Source organism: Ictalurus furcatus, chromosome 10 (assembly GCF_023375685.1).
Source record: "Ictalurus furcatus strain D&B chromosome 10, Billie_1.0, whole genome shotgun sequence".
NCBI lineage: Eukaryota > Metazoa > Chordata > Actinopteri > Siluriformes > Ictaluridae > Ictalurus > Ictalurus furcatus.
The window spans coordinates 6,308,508-6,326,090 of NC_071264.1; the positions used below are offsets into that span (position 1 = coordinate 6,308,508).

Here is a 17,583-nt window from a genome sequence, read left to right on the forward strand (position 1 = left end):
CTCACTCTCAGCTATCCTGTCATGCCTGCTGATTCAGAACATTGATGAGAGTGTATGTGCCCTGACAGGAATGGAGCGATTACAAGCTGCGCTGGAACCCTGAGGAGTTTGAGAATGTCACCTCCATCAGAATCCCCTCCGAGCTCATCTGGAGGCCTGATATTGTGCTCTACAACAAGTGGGTGCTTCAGTGGACTTGTGCCAAATCCTGACATTTACAATACTCTTACTACATCAGCACATCAGTACATGATATTACATATACTCATATTATTGAATATTATTATTATTATTATTATTGAATTTTGGGGCGCACGGTGGCTTAGTTGTTAGCATATTCGCCTCACACCTTCAGGGTCGGGGGTTCGATTCCCACCGTGGCCCTGTGTGTGTGGAGTTTGCATGTTCTCCCCGTGCTGCGGGGGTTTCCTCCAGGTACTCCGGTTTCCTCCCCCAGTCCAAAGACATGCACGGTAGGCTGATTGGTGTGTCTAAAGTGTCCGTAGTGTATGAATGCGTATGTGTATGTGATTGGCACTCCATCCAGGGTGTACCCCGCCTTGTGCCCCATGCTCCCTGGGATAGGCTCCAGGTTCCCCGTGACCCTGAAGGAAGGACAAGCGGTATAGAAGACGGATGGATGGATGCATGAATGGATTATTGAATTTTTTCGCCATATATACATATATCTGGAACATTCCTGAAATATAAACATGCTCCTCCACATTTCACCATTGTCGTTCTCCAGAATGGAAGCTGGAGGAATTTTGCTAACGTTCTTAAGTTACTCAGTAGTTAGACAGAACTGAGATACAAGCGAGAACGTAAAGTAGATACTGAAAACCATAAACTCAATGAGGTGCTGCAAAAACAAGCATTAAAACTCCATATGGTCCCTGTTTCAAAGTCAGGAAGTACCTAGGGAACAGCACAATTCCGACTTGCTGATTTCCCTATATCCGAATTAAACTGGTTATAGTCTGGCGGCGTCAGGTGCAAAACCTGTTCAGACTTTGGCGCTGGTACAAGATGAACAAAATGTCGTGAGTGTCGCTTAGAAATTGAGTTCATTTCCCACGAAGGTAATTCCACGCTGACCCGATGACGACCCATTAATGAAATGTACTTACTTACACAATTAAATATAAGATTATAAGATGAATCCAAAGTTATAGAAAACGTATTAGATAGAGGAAGATGTCTGTGTGTATGCCGGACAAAATGAATAAATCTGGAACTGTAAAAAAGAAAGGAAAAAAAAAGAACAAAGAAGATATCGTAGCAGGTGAAAATCTCTTCTATGGTCAAATCGATCTAGTTTTTCTTATTATACGATTATAAACCAAATATAGGATTATTAAAGCGATTTTTTATTTTTTTCATTTTGTACATATTTCAAGTTTTTATAGGCTCGTTCTGTGTATTTAACCCTTCATCTCCAGAACGAAGCAAAAATGATCTGCTAATAGAATCAGAAAACGGGGGGCTTGAAACGAGCCAAATCATCTAAAAACCGAATAAAGTCTAAATAATCTTATAATAATAATCTCATAATACTAAATATTTGATAAAAAATATGAACATTCAAGATATTTTCACTTGCTAAGAGTGGACAAATGAATGTTCGGTGACTGCTAAATCCTGCTCAGTGTGGTAGTAGAACCCGGTAACACTGGGTGCAAGGTGGGTTCATTCACCATGGATGCGAGTCCAGTCCATTGCAGGGCACCAAGTACACACACACACACACACACACACACACACAGAGTGTAGAAAATACCTTTGCATCTTGTAAATTTTTTGAAAAGGGTGTAGGTATTTTGGAAAATTGTTCTTCTTGGAATCCTCTCTGATTTGGAAGCACTATGGTAGTTTTCTACATAGATCCTCTAAAGAAGCTCTAAGAGGAGTTAAGGTTCCAGAAATCACTTTTTCCCCCCCCGTAGAATGTACGCATCGAAACAATTTCGTAGCTTCTAACCCGAAACGATTGTTTATGCTTTTATCTATTTGCTAGCGCCGATGGAGATTTCGCCGTGACTCACCTGACCAAAGCCCAGGTGTTCCACGACGGCCGAGTCAAATGGAAGCCTCCTGCCATATACAAGAGCTCCTGCAATATTGACGTCACGTTCTTCCCTTTCGATCAGCAGAACTGTAAGATGAAGTTTGGGTCATGGACGTACGACCGAGCTAAGATCGACTTGGTCAGCATGGACAGCAACGTGGACCAAATGGACTACTGGGAGAGTGGTGAGTGGGTCATCATCGACGCTGTAGGAAAGTACAACAGCAAGAAATACGAGTGCTGCACAGAAATCTACCCAGACATCACGTACTACTTCATCATCCGCCGGCTCCCTCTGTTCTACACCATCAACCTCATCATCCCATGCCTGCTGATCTCGTGCTTGACCGTGCTTGTGTTCTACCTACCCTCGGAGTGTGCTGAGAAGATCACGCTGTGCATATCCGTGCTCCTCTCACTCACTGTCTTTCTCCTGCTCATCACAGAAATCATCCCTTCCACCTCGCTGGTCATCCCACTCATCGGTGAGTACCTGCTCTTCACCATGATCTTTGTCACGCTTTCCATCATCATCACGGTGTTCGTGCTGAACGTGCACCACCGCTCATCGCGCACACATCGAATGCCTCATTGGGTCCGCCAGCTCTTTCTCCACCTGGTACCGCGGTACCTTTTCATGAAACGCCCGCCCGCTGCTGGAAAGAGGAACTGCCGCAAGCTCATTGAAATGATGCACAGACCAATGGCACTGCAGTCCATCCAGCAGAGTAACCCCACCTTCACCATGCCCCTTGATCCGGGCATGGTCTCTGCTGCCTCATCATGTGCAATACAGCGAGAAGCAGCATCCAAATCTCCTCTTTTCTGCAGCTCCCCCAGCAGCCAGTACTCCATCCTTCAAGAGGAGCCCACACAGAGGAACCTCACTCCTGGACTCACACGCGCTCAAGTGAACCCTTCGTCTGCCTCAAGCCCTTCCTCGTCTCCAGATGCACCCCTCGGGCCTCTGCTTCAAACGTTAGCTCTCAGTGAGGTTTGTGAATTTCAGTGCCACAGCGCCGAGAGTGTATTTGTGGATAGCGCAGAGGGCACGCGCGAGACAGAAACTCTCTGGCACTGTCATAAGCATGAGGAGACGAGTATACAGACATTCTTCACTGCAGATAGAGGTGAGAGTACAGGTGCGTGTGTAAGACACAAGGTCCGGAGCACTCAGATCTCAAGCCCCAACTGCAGTAAAGAACCAGAGTTGGATGAAAGCGACTTTCCAGTGTCGCAGTCGCTCCTGCGCGCCCTCGAGGGAGTCCAGTACATCGCCGACCATCTCAGAGCTGAGGATTCAGACTTTTCGGTAGGTTTCAGCGCTCTAACTTCACCTCCTGAATACAGAAGCAGCACCAAAAGCATGTCAAACTGAGTGTACCATTTGCCAGGTAGTACCTTCTTCTTCACTTAGGAAAATCAGTTCTGCTACATCACCATTTTTACCATTTCATTTTGCATGTTTAGCTTGGTACACCAGGCAATGGTGAGACATAAGAGTCACATACCAACCAGGTTTTAGATTCTTTGGGCCACTCTTGAGCAGGATTCGTCATAGAAATAAAAAGTCCGAGGTATAACACTACCCTCGTACACCGAAATCAGCCATCCGTTAAAAATGAGAAGACTTGGAGATATGGTGTGAGATATAAACGTGATCATTTTCTTTCTTCCTTCCAGGTAAGAGAAGACTGGAAGTACGTTGCCATGGTGATTGATAGAATATTTCTCTGGATGTTTGTGCTGGTGTGCATTTTGGGTACAGCAGGACTGTTTCTACCGCCTTGGTTGGCTGGAATGATCTAGAATCCGACATGGAGCTCAGCATCGGACAAGAAACCCGCCAGCGTCCTCATCCAGATCCACCGTGTTTGACTGTACACCTGCAGTATCACTATATCACATTTGAGAACGTCCGGAGTGGCTAATGTAACCACGAAGCATTTTTTCAAGGTCAGCTTGATATGCTTTCAAGGCATAAAACGCTTTATTCCCGTCCTTTCAACAACAGCCACTTTCTGTCGCTAAAAAAAAAAAAAATCTTCTGAAATGTTCCTTCGGCCGTGTATCATCCCGATTAAATCCGTGCTTTAAATCGGTGCCAATTCTAACCACATGCCTTCATGCCATTTGTTATATATTAAAGCTTCTGCTACAAAACTGTACTTAATCCATAGGGGAGTACAATTTAAGTTTAACGTATTGACAGTACATAGGCAACTTCGTATTTACATTTATTGAAGATTAATACAGATATTCCTGTGCCATATTTGTACTGTTACTGTGGGGCTTTCCCCCCCCCCAAGGGAAATGTAAATAAATGATTCAATAGACTGAATTCACTGGGCAGCCATGATACCCTAGAGCAGTGGTTTTCAAAGTGGGGGACGCAGCCCCCTAGGGGGCCGCCAGGGGGCGCCCGGGGGACCGCAACAATTTGGTGTGAAAAATAAATTCTCACTCTCACACAACCACACACACACACACAATCAATTCCTAATGTACTGTAAAGATGTAAGATGTAATTATTAATAATAAAAAAGGGGGATATAATCAGAAGTCTGTATTTTTAATGTGTTTTTAAGACATCTTGCAAAAGGGGGGCCTCGGTCAAATGTTAATGACATTTGGGGGGGGGGGGGGGCTTGCCCTGGAAAAGTTTGGGAACCCCCTGCCCTAGAGCTCTATTTGTCATCTCTGTCTAAACAAATTGTCAGAAGTAGCCTCGTGCTCTATCTAGTGGTGATTACACCACCAGAATTTGTCCACATACACAAACAATGGCGGGATGTACAGATGAGCTCGTGTGTCGCAGTCCATTCTGTCAGCTTGACTTGGAAAGCTGTAGCTGGATCCTTAATAGCGAAGTTTTATATATATTAAATATATATTTCAAGAAGATGGTTACATTTTCAATCAAAAACAACAAAGGCTTGAATTTCTTGAACGTCAGCAGGAATGTCTTTCCGTGAGAACTCTCCAATACTTACTCAAATATATAAACTGAGATGGTCTGCGGCCAAAGCAAGGGACTTGTAGCTACGTCCTGCACGTAAGGAGCGGACCAAGACCAGTACTCAAGTGTCTCCAACATTGTTAAACATCATGCCAAGTTGAGAAGCAGGGATGGTGTTAATAAAATATAGGTATTAAAACCTACATTACCATATCTTAGCTTTAAAACTCCCAGAAACTCTGGAGTTGACTATAATACTGCGTATTTATTCATCTGGTAGATCCTGTATCGTTCCTCTAAGAAGGCAGATATTTCCTTCCAAGATTGATCATAGTGCCCAGTCTAGATCTGCACGCCAGCAGAGGAGGATTCTGGACCACTTTACCCAAAATAGAGAATATATTTATCCTCCGTATTTGCTAAGATTGTGTGTTGGGGTTAATCCTGCTGTGGCTAATTAACATGCTAATCAAATAGCAGGATGAGTAAACAGAGGGGAGTGAACGGGACACAGGTTCAAAAATGTTTATTAAAAACATGGTCAGTGATTTCACCTAGCGTCTTTCCTCGTACTGATTTCACGAGTGGTGAAAAGGATACACGGACGATATGGAAATACTCTCAAAATAAAAGTGCGACGTAAGGACACTATGTTTTTTCTTTTTAAAGTAAAGAAGAAATTAAACGAACGGTCATTTCGATAGTTTTGTAAAATGTTACAAGAGGTTGTTCTGTTAAATTTCCAAATGAAGCACTGTTTTCGACTTAAACACGAGCTCTAATCACATCGGTATAAAAAAAAAAAGGAGATAGGAATGTGTCAAAACTCGGTCATTTTCTTATGCGTATCTGCTTTCTTCTGAGCTCTCTGGATAGACTGCTCCTGAGCCTTCAGCTGCTGCAGGAGCTTACGAGATGCCGAGAGCTTCTCTTCCACATGACTAATAACTGCAGCATCCCTAGGCGAAAAAAAGGGAGAGAAAGAACAGAGAGAAGAAGAAGAAGAAAAAAAAAAAAAACACTTCATGAGAGGAAAAACAAAATAAGAGGGAGGGGGGTTGGGAGCGCAGGGATTGACAGCTCTGCTTACCTTCCATTTCTCCTGCTCAGAGAGTCAGTGAGCCGCTGGATTTCTCTCTCCACCTGGCTCATCCTCTCGGAGGTCTGGAAGAGTTGAACGTTAAGTGAGCGCTTGGTGCTCTTTCCAGCCTGGTACACCTCCACACCGCTGACGGAACAGGAAGGAGCCGAAGCGGACCGAGTGGAGTCGTCTCCCAGTTTAGAGTTCAGAAAGTCAAACACGTCACGCCGGGTCGACGTGGAAGCCCGCTTCCTCTTCCTTTTCCTTTTGCTCAAGGCGGGACTGTTTTTGGCGACGGCCGCCCGAGTCTTGCGCTGCGTAAACTCGGCGCACTGGTCCAGCGAGCGGCCTTTCGGGAGCACCACGGCCTGCACGGGCTCCACGCGGCCCGAAAGCGTTTTCCCCAAACCTGCACAAACGCCGGAATGTCAGCTCGACAAACACTGACGCTGAGAAAATCAAGAGTCAGACCTCATAAGACCTCAGACCTAAATAAAATCCTGCCATGACTAGGACTGGAATGATCATGATCGCATAACAGTTAGTCCCGGTCCACTAATTTGATTGGTCGAGCGGCGTTCCGAGAGTGCTCATATTTCCTGTAACCGCACTGTGAGGTTTCACTGCGTGTATCACTCCGCCAGTCTGTGTTCTCCACGTAAAACTCCACTTCACAGTTCGAAAACCTTTAATACAGCAGGATTAGCGGCGTCTTCAGCGAACGTGTTAAACGATACTTTTCCGGTAGTATAACTTCCGTTTTAAAATATGAAAAGTTCGTCAGATCAAAAGGAAAAGGAAGAAGGGATGCCAAATGCACCGGAATCCCCTTTAACGACAACGCACAAATCAACCTGCGCTATAAAGTGAGCGCGGCTTCTTCGGGATCTATTTACGCTAACGGAGCAAAAAAAAAAAAAAAAACACAACCTTTCGTGGCCGTATTGTGTCCGAAACGTCACTTTACTCCGTATTAATTTCTTGTTCGTAGAAGCGATATCACAATATCTTGCTAGTGTGATATTGCTTCATTAGTGCTTAATGCAATAGCACTTCTCGGTATATCGTGACCTCAGAGAGGATTAAAAGCATTAAATGTTAAACAAACTGCTGGGAAATTTGCTGAAGCAAACTAGTTAAAGAAAAACTCCAGGGTTTTTTTTTTTCAAACCTTTTATCCATCTACTGCGTCTGTACCGCATGTGAGATTACACTAGACGAGAATTCAACACATTTCCCTGAACCAATGGGGGGGGAATGTGTGTTTCACATAAATATTTACTCACTACCCTTTCATCTGCCCTTAGTCTTGCTTCAATAAATATTTCCAGGAACATTTAAGTCGATAAATATCCGTTATCCCTTAGTCTTTCCAATACAAGTGAGTATTTGAGTAACTTCTCTCAGGAGAGGGGAAAAATCATGTCTGGAAATTGAACCCCGTGTGCTTCAGGTCCGGCGGAGGCTGGGGTATCCCCTTTAAAGCATTCCGATTAGCTTTCACTCGCTTCCCCTGAATTACAAGCCTATTTCAAACGAGTGTATAGCAGAACATGAATTGTAAAACTATTCCAGTACAGTGTACATCAGCGACACGGTAGACAGAACAACATTACATAACCACCTGATGTAACCTCCTACGCCATACTGTCAAACGTTAACGCTAATAAGATGCATCATTTAGGTTCCGATGCCACACAGTACCTTTTCCTAACTCGTAGCCCATCTTCAGCATGAGCTTGGACCCGATTCCACGCGTGTGAGCCTCCCAGCCGCAGAACTCCCCGCTGTTCGCCGTGACCGTTCCTTCCTCTTTACCGGAACCGAAAACTGTAGAGAGAGTAAAAACCAGCTGCGTTTTCATCCACGTTAAATCGCGAGCCGCTACAAGGCAAAAGGTGCGCTAAAGGGATGAACCTTAACGCGATCTGAGGGATTAAGGCGCGGATTCGATGAGGGGGGGGAAAACTTTTGAACGTCAAACCTTTGGCGTAGCCTCCGTCACACTGTTCGAGATCGTCCTCCGAATCCGAAGAGGAAGAGGAGATCTCGTCCTGCCGCAAAGGAGGAATGAGGCAATCGGCCTCCAGGACAGCTTCCTTCAGCAGCGACGAGTCGAATTTCACGGTGTAGAAGCCTCCGTCGATTTCTGGGAACAGGAAAAGGCCATCAGACACAGCTTGAGAAATAGAACGTGTTTAGGATTCTGGTCTCACTTAAATTTAAATGAGTACGAATTAGAATCTGCCTATAATCATGATGTACGTATTCTTTAGAGGAATCTTAGAGATGACTCGTGACCGAGGCCACATTCCACTTATTAGAGAGACTAACAAGCATTAAGTCATTTTCCATATGAAATCCTAAAAGAAATAACAAAGTATAACAGATATTTTCATCATGCATCATTAACACGACTCCTGCTAGACGCATGTTTACTGCGAATTACCTTTGGGACAGTTTTGAACAGACTACACAAGAATACTTTCACAAAGGAAAAACAAAAACAGATCACTGCTGTCAAACTCCGGAACGAAACGAGCGCTTAATATTTTATTTCTCATGTTATTCAGTGTTCTGCAATACTTTATTGCGCATCCTAGGCTCTCAGAAGTCGAGGTGAAGAGCTAAGACATCATACTCGTCTAAATACTACCACGAAAACATGGGCTAAGGAGGTATCCTGACCGCAAAGCTGTCGTACGTCTTCAAAACTGACGTCCATCACCGCAATGAGGACATCAGGAGAAGTCGGTAGCAGAACCCTGGTAGGTAGAGAACATTTGCAACTAGCATCCTATTTCACCACTTCCTGAAACACCAGAATAACACGAGAAACGGGACTCGAGTGCATGGTGACGTCCAGGAGGTGGCAGCATATGGAGCGGCACGCCTCGGCGACGTTCCTCGTGGTGTGGTATGTCACAGTAGGGGCTGGGTGATATGAACTTGGACAGAATCACTGTATTCAACCACATGGTCCAAACAGAAGAAGCATCTTGCCAGCTCTTTTCTTGACACTTAAGTGTTCACTAAAGCCTAGTTCACACGACACGATATTAAGTCAGATGTGAAAGTTGCAATCGGCGCTCGCCAATCAGCGGTCGATCGTTATGTGTGAGCTACTCCGTGAAGCATCGCCGATGCCAGGAAGATATCTGGAGCTGTCGTGCGACTCCACTTCCTGTGGTGTGAAAAGTGTCGTCGCTGGCAGTGATTGCAGTGACGAGAGCGTAAGGCCTGGGTGAGGTCACCGTGAGGACGCATAAAGTGGAGAAGCTTTTTAACACGATCCCTGCTGCCCGCGTGTGCTAACCCTTTCTTTCACCCGGTTTCTTTGTCTTTTCCCTTTTGGGGTTTCTTCAGCACAAATCATCGCGCAAACAGCTCGTTTCTGTCCTACGTCCCTCTTCAATGGGGCAGTGGTGGTTTGGCGGGTTACTGATCGGAAGGTCGGGGGTTCAAGCCCCAGCGCTGCCAAGCTGCCACTGTTGGGCCCTTGAGCAAGGGCCTTAACCCTCTCTGCTCCAGGGGGCGCTGTATCATGGCTGACCCTGTGCTCTGACCCCAACTTCCTGACATGCTCGGGTATGCGAAGAAAACAATTTCACTGTACATATATGATCGATAAAGACTCGTTATAATTGAAAAGCTAGCTCAGTCAACCACCTCAGTTCTGCATCGCATCCTGCATATATCCAGGCTCGTAATGAGGGTCATTGAGAGACTCCAGCCCAAAGGCTATGCCCCACACTGGGCTTCTAGGGGACAGAAATAAACCCCATGGCATCATGCCATCCATGGTGCTGTGGCCAGCGCCATGGCTCTTCACCTGTAGTGAAGATGAGGACTTGCCATTTAATAGTTCTTGAATGAACAATAAGGAATCAGCCGATGAGGTGAACACAATTAGAAGAACAGCTTCTGTTAAGCATTGATAAAGCAACGCTGAGAACCGAGGTCTTGCCGGTGAATCTTCTCCAAACTCATTGTGAGACTGAACTCAGAGGGGGGGTGTGTTGTAGATGGGCTGTTCCATGGTGGGAGCACACAGGAGCCGGTTGTCCAATTAAGTAAGCATCCTGACGCCACTGACCATCTGGGAAAAAACACCCATGGAGACTGCAAGGCAGGACTTTGGATGGCAAAACTTATCGATGAGTTGGTGGGTATTCCGAGGCACTGGAAACAACGAGCACAAGACAAGGGAGGGTCTAAGTTGAACAGAACAGAATCCCCCATGAAAACGGTAAAATGAAGACCTTGCACCATGAATAGCGAACTTTCAATCGACAGGTGGAGGTGTGCATCAGGACTGTGATCCTGCGGAGTTTTGGGATAAGGCGGGAAGACATGAAGCTTGCAGGACCGAAAATGCCATGTGGATTAACATGGGAGCATACTGGAAGCAACTGATTTATCCTGGTCAGGGTCACTGTGGTTTAAAATACTTTTCTATAATTTTAGGAATACAACCAGCTAACTTCACAGGATCCCATAGTGCTTTTACCACCATTTGCACCTTTGCTTACATTGGCTCCTGATTTCATTTTAAAGTCAACCCCATCCAGCCTGCCACTCGGACGTAATATTTATTCGATAAACGAATATCTACACTGATTAAAAAGCTCGTTCATACAGCGGCCGGCTCTCCGCTCTGCCTGTCTCTCTGGGTTTTCCTACAGCAGGTGAAAAAACCACTTATGTCACGCTCACTTTTGCTTCTATAGCAACCATGTTTGTTTAGTCAATACTAGTAAAAGGTTAGAAATGTTGGCCAAAGCCGACTCAATATTTACGTCGGGACCTCAAAAGTCTACACCCTGGGCTGCCATGTTTACTCAGAATCTGAAATTGCGTGTTGACCAAGGTGGAAAGTGCTGGCCGAGGTGGACTTGTTAATGCGGAGGTTCTTATCAAAAACACTCACGAAAATATTAGGTAGCGCGAATATAACCCAATAACTTAGTTCCACACCTAACTGCACAGGTATAAGGCGAAAAATAACTCCTCCCAAGCTTCAAGAGAGTCAAGAGAGACACGTGCGCCATGCATAGCGTGCATGTACCATAAAACAGCATCAATTCAGGAGGTGACGGTGTATTTAAAGTGCACCTATTATGCTTTTTCAGACATTACCTTTCATGTAGTGCGTTATAGAGCTGTTTGTGAATGTAAAAAGTCTGTAAAGTTTCAAAAATCAAAGCTCACGACAAAGTGTTACTGACTCCCGAAAGAAGGAATCGATTCTGAACAGCTGAAACGAGTCGTCAGTGATTCCAGACATTACTTCCTGTACTAACCTACGTAGGTTTGTAATACAAAGCCCCGCCTCTGGTCTTCATCGGCTGCTCGCTGACAGCGTTAGACCGATCACAACAGACTGGGACATCTGACCAATCAGAGCAGAGTATGCTCTCTGAAAGGAGGAGTTTAGAACGAATCATTTAAAACGGATCATTTAATGAGTTGTTTGTGACACTGTGGAGGGGAAGGTAATGCTGCAGTTTAAATTATGAGCACATTAAAGTGTTTTTTTGGGATGTAAAAATGCATGCATGGATGGATGCATGTAAATCTATTGTATGAGACCTTTAAAAACAGAATTAGGCACGTTTCAAAGTACAAACAAGAAGAAAGATGACTGTATGGCAGTGGTATTTATTGTAACCACTACATCAAACATCACTACATGACTTCGCTGGAAGGCACAAAGAGATACCCAGATGTTTCACATCAGCCCTGGTGGTTAAACGGGGTGAAATAGAACTTTCCCATAAACTACTCTATAAAAGCGAGTATTCATGTTTGCGCAAAAAAAAAAAAAAAAAAAAAAGAAGTGTTGACGGTTCTTTTTTTAGAAGGTACGACCCTTTGAAACAGTTGAAAAATTCTGACAAGATGAATGAGGAGTTGTACCTGTAATTTTGGCAGGATACCAGATGCCATCCTCATGCTTGGCTAAACAGGAGGACCCCTGCTGCATGTTTGTAAGATCTGCTTCGAGAAAGTCCCTCAGCTCTGACACAAGCACCACCTCCCCATGAGAGAACCTGAATGAAGACGAACACACACCATCGCTTTGTGGTGATTGCTCAGCACAGCAGTGACAATAACAGGGAAGTGGGTGTGGCACTGATCCGAGTGGATTAGATACAACAACGTCGCTGGGGTTTTTTTTACTAGAGATGCACCGGTGTTATTTTTCAGGCTACGGGCCATCGGCCGAGAGTTTAAAAACATCCGACGATCAGGGTCGATTATATCCTGTCAATCAAAAGCGTGCGGGAAAACACATCGTACTCGTGCTGTGTGTAAAGATGATGTCTCTCGTGTGGAATGAGGATAAAACTGCAGTGTGTAATCTCTGTAATCTCTGCACTGATAACATTTTACGCCGGACGCTGCAGCAGTGAAGCGGGAGTTTCAGCGTCGAGTCGAAATTATTTCCCCCCCGCGCTGCTCGAGCTGAATTAAAGCTCCAGCACACCGCTGAAAGATTTAAATGAAGACGAGTTGACAAAAAAGTTTATATTGTACAGAAAAATATATTTATAGAGTAGTATATTTCATATCCAGTTAATGTTAATATATAAAAAGCTGATATTATATATGACCAGTTTGATGTCAGTGATGAAGTAGAAACGCTTGTGTGTGTGGAGAGTGAGTGTGAGACTAACAGGAGGATTTTTACACTTCAGTCAATGTTCATATGAATTAATAACATTCAATAAGTTCATAATCTTACTTTAATCTTCAGAATTGAGTTCATGTGTTCATGTTAATTAGAGTCATGTGTTAATGTTGATGAGATCAGTTACTGCCAAACAACTTGCTGAAATGGAGAGAATAAAGTTTTTATTAGCATTTCTTTCAGAATTGTGGAATTAATTATTACTCATTTAAAAGAAGGAATAAAAGGCAGAACTATCGGTATCGGTTATCGTATCGGCCGATATCGCTCTGAATAATCGGTGCATCTCTAGTTTTTACATCTGTGGTATTTGGCAGACACCCTAATTATCTAGAATGACTTTTAAATACCTCAAAGTCACTCTTGGGGTCAGAACAGTCAGTCAATCAAAAATATCCCAGCGACAACAGTTACAAAATTGATAATGTTGGGGGGGAGGGCAAAACAAACAAACAAAAAAGCTTATAAGGAATCCTTTTTCGGTTTTATTAAAATGTGTAATTGTTAAAATATTTAGTACAAGTTGCTCTAAAGTCGGCCACTGACGGACTTGACCTTGTTTTATTATCTGGTTTGTGGACGTGGGAGGATTTCAACCAGACCCGTTCGTCAAAACCAAACGAACCTTGTACCTTAGGCATGAAAATCTCGCCACCATTTTACGCCGTAAACCCTGAGCTATGGGAACAGGATCCGACTTCATAAACCACCACGTGTCTGTCAATCAGTGCGCTTACATGGACAACGATAATCCGATATGAACCCGATTAAGACGACACTCTGATTAAGAAACTAGCATGTAAACATCGATTATTGATGACTTTAATCCGACTAAAGTCATACTCGAAGTGAACACAAATCGTATTAAGACGTGTGGAGTATTCCTGTTTTAGTCGCGTTACAGACACGTACACACTTTGATCACACTTTTAACGTCGTGTGAGAGTTTTCACCGCATTGTGCGACAGGACACGGTCACACACGGCAGCGCTCAACTGTTTAACGGCAAACAAGAGAGCACGGCTGCGTCCGAAACCGCGTACTTACCTACGAAATACATGTATGTCAGCTACTATATAGATGGTACGTACACGGTTTGGGACGCAGCCCACGGCTTCAAGCAGTCATCTATTAGCACGTACAGCACGACAAATAATTAACCGCACTTGAAGCTTTCGTAAAATTAAAAATGAAACACCCAAAACTGTATACGGTCCCATAACGAAGACCAACTGTACGTCGATACGTGAAATTCTGGAGGGACGTCGGATGGCGTGGCGTGGGGACGTAATGACGTGTGACGTTAAGCGATCTATGTTCTATAACACGTAAAACATGAGCATGAAATGAATATTCTAAATGCGACTCATGTAAACACCTTAATCAGAATATTGTCTTATTCAGAATAAGGTCAATAATTACATTACTGCTGTCCGTGTAAACGCAGTCAGTGTCCGTGTTTTAATGCGTTGTTACATTAAGAGTGTATTCACAACGTGGCTTAAGTTTACCGTACACTTGAGCGTTCGCGTCATTCTGTGCAGAAGATGAGGTTTATGTTGATGTATAAACGTCTGATTAATCTAAGTACGTGTGTTTAGGATGCGTTCGGGTGAGTTAATTAACCCGCTAGTAAAGCGCTTCAGTTTACCGCTGTTCATTCACCGTTCATCTTTAGCTCACGCGGCTCAAGCGGCTCAAACCCCGACATTACTGACTTCGACTGGATTATTTCAAACACTGACTGTTCTTTCTAGATTTTTCTTCCTCGAAAACACCGTTAGCGCATTGTTAATATCTTGGGTGTCGTTTTTTTTTCTTTTCAACAGTATGTTTTAATTAAAATCGGTGCTAGTGCTCACTACGCGTTCGCTAACATTCGCTCCTATGTAAACAAACGCGTGTGTGAACTCGATGGGCGATATGGAGGTCAACAAAAACGTTCGAGGTCACGTCCGTATACCGTACGTCGAGAACATAATTATCGTGAAAGGACTAAATAGTATGTCAAAAGTATACACGCCCCTAAGATACCTTTTACGCATAAAAGGTATACTATTTTAAAATGCTACTTAGTATGCTAGCGTCTTATCTGAAATACAAACCTGGAGAGTATGGTCACAAGGAGCTTTAGAGCTGACCAATCAGCAGCACCGCTTTACGCTCTCACATAGTACAGGTGCACACTGTAGTGCCTGGCTACTGTATACCGTTCATCTTTACCTCTTTCACACTCTCTCTTCCTTTTCCCCCTGCTTTCCAAATGCTTAACTCACACTTTCTCCCTCTTCTTTTACGCCTTGCTCTGTTCTACTTCCCTTCCTGTCCTTCCTTCATATGGTTCTCAAACCAGATAAAACAGAACCAGTTCCATCACTTCCTTCCTATTAAGAGTCCAAAACATTAGATCAACAATTAAAACACAGACACGTCGGAAACACTCAAACACGCTCGGATACCTGCAGCTGTCCATGAAGCGGCACTTGCCTTCCAGAAAGAATTCGCAGGGCTTCATGGATTTCTGTGTAGGATGGACGTAGAACACTCTGACTCGAGCCTCTTCGCCATCTGGTTCCTCAGAACACACCACCATCGCGTTATGGTACTCGAGCGTCCCCCAAGAGGTGTAGTAAGGCGCCCGGACTTTAGTGCCACTTATATCTTCTTCCTCATCGTTCTCATTTTCATCGTCATCTGGTTTAGGGCCGTGCGCTTCCTCGCTCGCACCCTCGGACAGCTCCGAATAGAAGGCAGTAAACTCATCGTCCAAGCTGACGTCCTTGGGTCTTTCCTGGGTGGTTTCGGCTGGTGCACTCTCTTGCGTCGTGGCGTCCTCGAGTGACGCCAACAGTTGGCTCTTCTTGACAGACACCAGGCTGGACTCGGTGAGCTCGATGAGCTGGACCAGATCCTCTTTGAGCTTGAGCAGGTCTTCCTGATCAGAAGAGCCGAGTCCACAGGTCAGAGCAGCCTCCACCTGCTGAAGCTGAGCGGTGTAGGTCTCAATGGCCTGCTCCAGGCTGCTTTCATCCATGATGGGGAGCTGGAACACACAAGGCATGTGAAATCTACAGAAATATAGAAATGATGGATAAAGTAGTGCCTTCTCAGTATTTAAAAAAAAATGCTGACTCTCTAGAAACAGGGATTCATCTACAGCCTTATGGCTTGAATGAGTGGAAAATATGGCTTGGGTTCAAGATTTCTGTCCAGTTTTACCAATTTGAAAATGTCTTAGAGCTTTAATATTTCCATTACTACAGACACAGCCCGTATGGTTATATGATAAGGTGTAAGCAACTGAAATCATATCAAAGTAGTTAACGTATGCTAGCTAGCTAGCTAGCTAGCTAATAACAAAACATTTACCTAAACCGAATGGGCTCGGTAGCATATGGCTATTTACCTGCTAACAAACCCACAGGTCTCTTAACCGGTCTTCATTCAAATAAAAGTATTCTGAATCATCTCGGCATGACGGAGCATGTGTACAGTCTTACGCGGAGTAGTTAAAGTGATTTATTCCATGCGAGTATTGTCTGTTTTGGTGCCTTTTTACTTTCAACTGCTCAAATCCGCCATTCCATGCTAGCACCTCTATGGAGAGTAGGGGGAGAGTCGACTCTTTTAGGTGAACGTTCAGAGCCGACTCGCATAAGTGAAGCGCAGACAGAGCAAACGTTAATTCAGGGATGATTTCTGTATTTATTAGAAGGTAGGTGAAGATTTCCTGAAACTATTTCAGCCGTAGTTAGGTAAAGAAGAAGAGTTACTTTTCAAAAGATAGCAAGCTGTCCAGGTTAGACAAAAAAAACGACGAGTCGTTGGGGAGCCGAAGGAATCGAATCATGTTGGTGAGCCGAGACAAACGATCTGATTCACTGACTCACTGAAACCCGCCTCTAGCCTTAGGATTGGTTAAGATGGACTATTGAATGGCCAATGGTAGAAAAGAGGTGGGGTTTGTTGGAATAAAGGTAAGAAAAGCAGAGTCTGGGTAATGAATGTCCATACCCAGGTTTACAACGTTAAAAAAATATATATATATTGAAAAAAATAAATAAATAGAAGCCAAAAAAGAAATTCTAATGGTTTCCACTACAAATATCATTACAAACCATCAGAGAACCATTAAAACAATTACCATTTCTATCGCTGGTTCTTAATGGTATCCACTAGACATAACATGTCACCAATAGAAGACAACAAATTACCAGTAAAGACCCACAGGGACCATTATACTTTCCATTAAAACCCATGCAATTCCCATTATAACCATTACAGATTCTATGAGGGTTTCTATTGGGGTTTTTTTTCAGCAGGGTTAGAACACAAAAATCACGAAAAAGACGTAGAATCTTTGGTTTATGAATTTTGTATTTTTTGAAAACCCCTAGGTTTTTTTTTTTTAATTTTCCTTTTTCCTTTGTACTCTTATGTTGTATAATTGCTATTGTGTCTGCTTCATTTACTTCTTTGTTTTTAATGCAAGATCTCATGTAAAACTGTCAGCATTAAAATGACATCTTATAAACTTGGCACTGTACAGAACTTCATTGTGTCTCCATGTCTAGTCTAGCGAGTATGGCCAGGTTTGTTCAAATCGACAGGAAGGCTACGGTAACTCAAATAATCACTCTTTACAAACGTAGTGAGCAGAAAAGCATCTCAGAACACAACACACACCGAATCTTCAGGCAGGTGGACTATAAGAGTAGAAGGCCACATCAGGTCGTACACCAATCAGCCAAGAACAGTAATCCGAGACTGCACTGGGCACA

At 43.9% G+C, this 17,583-nt stretch overlaps 2 protein-coding genes across 2 annotated transcripts in view; one reads left to right on the forward strand and one right to left on the reverse strand.

The window, feature by feature from the left end:
• chrna4b (cholinergic receptor, nicotinic, alpha 4b) overlaps nucleotides 1–4,318 on the forward strand; it is a 5,396-nt gene extending 1,078 nt beyond the window's left edge. Inside the window, exons 3-5 of the mRNA XM_053634409.1 lie at nucleotides 69–178; nucleotides 2,018–3,380; nucleotides 3,752–4,318. Of these exons, the coding sequence (XP_053490384.1) occupies nucleotides 69–178; nucleotides 2,018–3,380; nucleotides 3,752–3,877 (1,599 nt within the window). The 3' untranslated portion in view covers nucleotides 3,878–4,318. The remainder of the gene's footprint in view (nucleotides 1–68; nucleotides 179–2,017; nucleotides 3,381–3,751) is intronic.
• Nucleotides 4,319–4,735: 417 nt separating this feature from the next.
• zgpat (zinc finger, CCCH-type with G patch domain) lies at nucleotides 4,736–17,544 on the reverse strand. The gene is made up of 7 exons (XM_053634407.1): nucleotides 16,209–17,544; nucleotides 15,262–15,845; nucleotides 12,028–12,161; nucleotides 8,093–8,257; nucleotides 7,813–7,938; nucleotides 6,118–6,517; nucleotides 4,736–5,986 (listed from the first exon to the last, which is right to left on the reverse strand). Exons 2-7 carry the CDS (start codon nucleotides 15,834–15,836, stop codon nucleotides 5,848–5,850), a joined length of 1,539 nt encoding a protein of 512 aa, XP_053490382.1. The 5' UTR covers nucleotides 15,837–15,845; nucleotides 16,209–17,544; the 3' UTR covers nucleotides 4,736–5,847.
• Nucleotides 17,545–17,583: the final 39 nt, after the last annotated feature.

Excerpts from the sequence above, each read along its gene's own strand:
- zgpat (XM_053634407.1), bottom strand. The coding sequence starts at position 15,836 with ATGGATGAAAGCAGCCTGGAGCAGGCCATTGAGACCTACACCGCTCAG. Across the intron at positions 8,258-12,027 it reads GTATCCTGCCAAAATTACAG|AAATCGACGGAGGCTTCTAC; the intron begins GTACAACTCCTC and ends TCCTGTTCCCAG. Across the intron at positions 6,518-7,812 it reads GGGCTACGAGTTAGGAAAAG|GTTTGGGGAAAACGCTTTCG; the intron begins GTACTGTGTGGC and ends GCGTTTGTGCAG.